Here is a 6000-nt window from a genome sequence, read left to right on the forward strand (position 1 = left end):
AAATCAAAATTATTCCCCTACCATATGAGACTGTGTAAAGTCAGTTCATTTCATAATGGGAAAAATCAGTTCTTGGTGGCACTTTTTCTTTAAGGGGTCTAAAAGTTTTGAAAGTAGTTAATCTCTTCAAACATGTCCTAATTTTGCACCCCTCACAACTGTTCCTTTCATAGTGCTGCCTATAATTTAATATGTAAGTGGTCAATATTGCACAAGCAGATAAGCCTTACATTCTGGTTTGTGGGGATTTTTTATCTTTTAAAAAGTGATTTCTAATAAAGATATATGTAATATGTATTACAGTTCATACTTTCCCCCTCCCCCTCTGCTCTTTTCTTTCCTCTGATGAGAATGGCAGGAAAAGGTATCTAGGGTATCAAAGACAATTTTTTAAAACAAAACTCCACTTAGGACATTTTTGTTTTGATACAGTAAAAAAAAAAAAAAAGTTACTGAAATCAGGCTTTTGTGTTTCTGTGTGATAGGGAAAAAAAAAATTTTACATAATACAATGTGTCCAAATGAAAGGGAATTATCCTATGTAAAAGTCAAAATGAGTACAAAAAATAAGACCAAGATTGGAAGTACAAATGTGCATTTACTCTGACTAATAAACCAAGAAATGAATCTTCAAGAAAGTCAAATATTTTAGGCAAATAACTTGAAATAGACCTCAGTAGGTATTTATTAATTATTTTTAAAACTACATTTCATACCCTCATGTTTTCTACTTGGTTCAAAATGAAATACAAGACTAACAATCAAAATCAGCTATTACTGAAAGTTTCTTATGAATAGATTTCAAAACTTCCAAAATCTTCTGAATGTGCATTTTGTAGAACATATTTAAGCCATGCTTATCTAAAAATAATTTTTAAATATGCATGTATACCCTAATTTGAAAACTTTCAAGTCAGTATCTATGAAAGGAGATCACCCTCCTTATTTTAAAGAAAAACTATTTCTAAATTGCAATCAAGCAAATAAGTTTTATTCCTCTTACTAAATTGGTGGTTAGTACACAATGTATAACTTTGCTCTTTGTTCTAGTTTCTTTCCCCCACCCAATAAAGCTGGCTTCTTTTTTGTTACTAAGTCCTCCAACTACCTAACCAGCTACTTAATTCTGAAACTAAACTTTTTCTTAAAATTTAAAAAAAAAAAAAAAGGCACCTCTGCCTCATTAAAACGTCAGGCCTCGTTTCTGATTCGGCTCATAATTGTATCTTTTAAACCATAACTCAACCTTAATGTACGCTGCTTGACACCCGCATGTTGGGGAGTTGAAGAAAATGCCGCCTATGTACCTTTAAGACCACAAGCTCACTCATGCTGCCTGGCTTCTTGCCAAATTTGGAGGCAAAAGCAGGAGGATTTTGCAAAATATCCTCTAACAATTGTCGCTCCCTCTTCCAACAATACCACCACTACCACCTCCTTTTTAAAAAATCTCTGGTGTGGGTCATCTGCGCTCTCAGCTCATGTCACCATTCCTGAGTAAGGTACGCAGGCCCCCCACACCATTCCCTACCCTAGATCTCCCAGGAGTGGCTGGGAGGGTTCGGGTTTCACAAGTTCAGCCCACTCTACGCCAAGGTCCCGGGGCACCTTTTGCGCCCCCTGGGGCTCCTCGGCCGGGTCAAAGGAAGTTCAGCACTTACTCTCGCCTCTCAGCACCTGTAGTCTTAATGCAAGAGGCCTGAGTCTTCCTTGGGGGGAAGGAGCCGTCGAGCCACCTTCCCCACGAGGTGGGAGCTAGGGTGTGTATCCGCACACTAGGCTGCGCTAGAATGAGATCTGAGGTCCGCCCTGGCGTTGAGAGTTTGAGCCCCAGACCCCACGCTAAGGAATAGCCAGCTTCTTGATTTCCCCAAATTTTGAGGCCCTCGAGTCACCCCGCGACGCGAAATTCAGAAACTTACTTGTTTGGTCATGGAGTCAATGAGGCGCACGTAGAAATCTTGCTCCGTCCTTATCCCTGGGGGAGAGGGGAAGGGGATAGGGGAACGAAGGAAAATTAAGTGAGAGAGAGGAACTGCCGCAAAATAAACAAACAAACAAAAAACAAAGAATGGGGCTCCAAGGCTTATGCAATGCCTACTGTCCCAGAGAAGCACAGACAGGACACCACCACCCCCACTTTCCCCAGTGTCCGGAGAGGGGCCAGTCCCCAAGAAACGGCAGCTGAGAATGTTGCAGGACCCCCCAACTGGCTTCTCTCCTTCTTCTTGGAGGGAACCCCTCCGCGCGTTCTCCGGGAACCATCAAGGCCACGGTCGCTTGAGCCCCCTGAACCCAAAGGACTTTGGGCCTAGAGCCGGAGCTAAGCCACGAAAACAGGCTCTAGGAATGGGAGGAAGAAAGAAATTGGCCCTTTGAGGGCCGGGGCTCCACACCTGACCCCAGGTGTGCTAGAGGCCGCTACGGCCGCCTTCCGGCTACTCAGGGCCACCGTGGGTGAAACCTCCTCAGGCGAAACTTAGGAGAGGACGGGTCACCCCGAGGCCGGGGGACGACTCTGCGTGCTTAGGGCTCTGGTCCACCTGGATCTTCCCGCGCACCCTGCCTCACCCAGGGCCCCGGGGTGCCTGCGCGGAACAGACCGGAGCCTCACCATTGCTGTAGAGGAGCTGGAGCCGGTAGTGAATCCCGTTATTGGTCTTTTCGCTGTTGGCTTCCTGGGTTGCGGCAGGACGCAAAGACACAGCAAGAGACGCAGGAAAGAGGTCGGTGTGAGCGAGTGGACCCACTTCGAGACAACTTTCCCGAAGACGGGACCCCCGGCCTGAAACCGGACGGGCCCGGGAGCAGCAGAAATTGCGGCCGTGATCCCTCTGCCGCCCTCCCGACCCATACTGCTCCCTCTTCCCTTCCAGAAAATTCCGTGGGGCCTGGGGGCTCGGGCCTGGGTCAGCAGAGGCAGGAGCCGCGCGTGGTCGCGCGGGCGAGGGCGGGTTCATCCCCGGCGCCCTTCACTCTGGAGTGCGAAGCCGGGCTCGCCTCTCTCCAGCTCTGGAGCCCCACGCGAACTTTTTTGGAGCAGAACCTCACGGATGAGGAGCCCGGGTTCGCCCAGGACGGGAAGTGGCTTGGGGGACCCCGGTCAGGAGTGTGTTAGGGAAGCTTTGCACTCGCCGAGGAGCGCGCCTCCCGAAGCGGCTGGGCCTACTCCCCGGCCAGGGCGAGGGGCAGCGGCGCTGCGCCCACTTACTTTTTCCTTCTCCACGAACCCCACAAAGGCTGTCCTCTCGATCTCCACGGGCTGGCCCTGTCTGTCGTAGAGGGCCAGGACGAAGTGGAAGAAGTTGGATTTCCGCAGATTGGAAGGCGGCTGCTTCTCAAAGTGAGCCCGGGCCAGACCCACCCCGCTGCGGCCAAAGACGCAGAGTTAGACGGCTAAGCTGGACACGGACGCGCGACCCTCTGTCACCCCTTACACAGGCGAGAACCCTCAAACATCAACCTCCTCTACCCCCAGAACACCCAGTGGGCGGCCTACACGCCCCCTCCGGCGCCCCGATCCCACCCGGCGGCGGGACATGCGTGTTCTCCCGTGTCCAATCCACAGGGCGCGCCCCCCCCGCCGATCTCGCGGAAGAGCCCTGAAAAGTTTTGTTTGGATTTTGCGCAGGAGATAAAACCCTGCAGGCATTTGCTCCGACCTGACACGCGCTGCGTGGGAAGAAAAGTGGAGGTGGATGCGGCGAACCCGCGTTCGCGGAATACAGCTGGTCGTTTACAATTTGGAGGGAGGAAAGCATGGGAGTTGGTCCCCGCCACCCCCACGAATCTCCCGCCTCAGCTTCGAGGGCAGGTGAGGATGGATGAGGAACAGGCTCAGCTTCTGGAAGCCGAAGCCATCCTCCAGGAAACGTCAAGTGCCCCAGCCAAGCGCGCGCGCTCAGCCTCGGGAAACCGCATGCCCCCTCCCCAAATAAAGTGAGAAAAAGGATCTGAGGGTAGGGGACTCAGAGCTGTCAGGGGTGGTCGCTGTGGAACATGGAACTGGGGGGTGTGTGTGGTTTTTTTTTAAAGACCTGTTCTGACAAAGTTTCGCCGCTCCACGGAAACCCTCACACTCATTCCAGAAATCCTACCGACAAGGGGTGCTGACTGAGCGCGCCCGCGGGGGAACTGGAAGCTCCGGTGCCAGGGGCGCCGGGAGGCCACTAACAATCCGACCTGCCCAACACAAGGGCGCGCTCACACACACACACACACACACACGCGCGCACACGCGCACACGCGTACATACACACACACTCTTTCGCTTCCAGCCAGTTACCTAACTCACTCTCACTACTAACCACCCCCATCCTTGTACTCAGCGGGGATGGGAACCGTGTTGCAGACACTTGTCCCCTGCCCGGAGAAGATGAGGATGAGGTAATTAGTCATCTTCCTTTTTCCCCTTCCGCCCTCTCAGAGTTGGATAGGGCTAGTGGCCGCCAGATCTCCTACTCCCCCAAGCCCAGCTGGTGGTCTGGAAAAAAAAAAAGACCATTTCTCACTTGGGACTAGGAGTCCCCGGAAAGGGTGATAAGAGTGCCCAGAAAAGTTCCCCCGATCAATCTCCAAGGGCAGTGCCTCCAGGCCTCACAGTCTAACATCTCAGGAACTGAGTGGGAGAGGGGCTGTAAGGGACCATGGTGACAGAGGGTGAGGAAGCCTTTTCGGAGATGTCAGAATTAAAGTTGGGAGTTGCTGTTCTACCGGTGGACCAAGAAAAACTGAAAGCTAGAGAAAGAGGGACAGAGAACCAGACTAGAGAATTAAGAGAAGGATCTGGGGAGGCATGGAGAGATAAACGAAGAGAGAAAGGGAGGTAAGGGAAAGAGTAGAGAGGAGGGGGAGTGAAGAAAGAAGGGGAAGAAGGAAAGAATGAAGAAAGCCAGGATAGAAAGAGGAAAGAGAGGGAAGGAAGGAAAGGAAAAGAGAAAAGGAAAGGAAGTAAAGAAGAAGGAAGAAAAAAAGGAAGAAGGAAGGAGGAGGAAGGAAGGAAAGAAAGAAGAGGAAGGGAGGAAAAGAAAGAAGAGAAGGGGAAAAAGTTTAGAAAAAGGAGGGAAGAAAGAAAAAAGGAAGGAAAGATAGAAAAAAGAAAGAAAAGAAAGGAAGAGAAAAGAAGTAAGGAAGGAAAGTAAGAAAAAAGAAAGAGAAGACTGCCAGCGGGAAAGAAAGAGCAATCACATAAAAACACAGATATCCAACATCGTGCTGGTGAGACGCCTCTTCTGGCTTAAAACGAAATGAAAACAGTCACAGGCGAAGCAGGGGAAAGTGCCGGCAAAGCGTGGGCTCCTCCGCAGGCAGCTCCGGGCTCTCTCCGGCCGCAGGCGACCAAGGCAGCGCGGCCAGGGAGCGCGGAGACCCGGAGGCGAGCCGAGCCGAGCGGCGGACTCTCCAGCACCGCCCGGCCCCGCAGCGGCCGCCGCCACCGCTTCCCGGCTCTTCTGCTTGCGGCTCGCCTCCCCGGCCGCGGTCCCCGAGCGGTACCCACCTCTGCGCCGCCGTGTTGGCGTCCAGCACCCCGGCGCCCTGCATCCACGTCCGCACCGCGTTCATGCCGCTGCCCAGCGGCTCTTCCTTCATGCTGCTTCCACTCCGTTGGATGCTTTCCTGAATCCCAAACATGAAAACAACCTTTTCTTGTGGAAAATCTCCTCCCCCTTGAAAATATTGAAAAAAAAAAAAAAAAAAAAAAAGGAAAGAAAAACGCCAGCCAGAGATTTTTTTTTTTTTTTTTTGAGACGATGAACTCGTGCTGGAAGATCAAGGCGGGCTGGAAAGCAAATTTTTAAAAAAATGTAAACCTTCGCTCAAAACTGAGCGATAACCCCAAAAAAAAAAAAAAAGGAGAAAAAAAAAAAAAAGAAGGGAAAATCCAACGAAAAGACCAAAATAAAAAAATAGAGATGTATGCTTGGCTGTTGGGGGTTGTTTGGTTGGTTAATTTTTGGTTTGGGTGCTTTTTTTTTTTTTTTTGCTTTTTTTTTTTTTTTT

At 50.5% G+C, this 6000-nt stretch overlaps 1 protein-coding gene across 4 annotated transcripts in view; it reads right to left on the minus strand.

Annotated features, from left to right (window-relative positions):
- Positions 1-5963, minus strand: part of EBF1 (EBF transcription factor 1) — a 382386-nt gene extending 376423 nt beyond the window's left edge. For all 4 annotated transcript variants that reach the window (XM_032851685.1, XM_032851684.1, XM_032851683.1 and 1 more), the window contains exons 1-4: positions 5498-5963; positions 3212-3368; positions 2615-2678; positions 1923-1978 (exon numbers count right to left, since the gene is read on the minus strand). In XM_032851685.1, the coding sequence (XP_032707576.1) occupies positions 1923-1978; positions 2615-2678; positions 3212-3368; positions 5498-5631 (411 nt within the window). In that variant the 5' untranslated portion in view covers positions 5632-5963. The remainder of the gene's footprint in view (positions 1-1922; positions 1979-2614; positions 2679-3211; positions 3369-5497) is intronic.
- Between the last annotated feature and the right edge of the window lie 37 nt (positions 5964-6000).

The sequence above is a fragment of the Lontra canadensis genome, unplaced genomic scaffold (assembly GCF_010015895.1).
Source record: "Lontra canadensis isolate GAN:19392208 unplaced genomic scaffold, GSC_riverotter_1.0 scaffold5, whole genome shotgun sequence".
NCBI lineage: Eukaryota > Metazoa > Chordata > Mammalia > Carnivora > Mustelidae > Lontra > Lontra canadensis.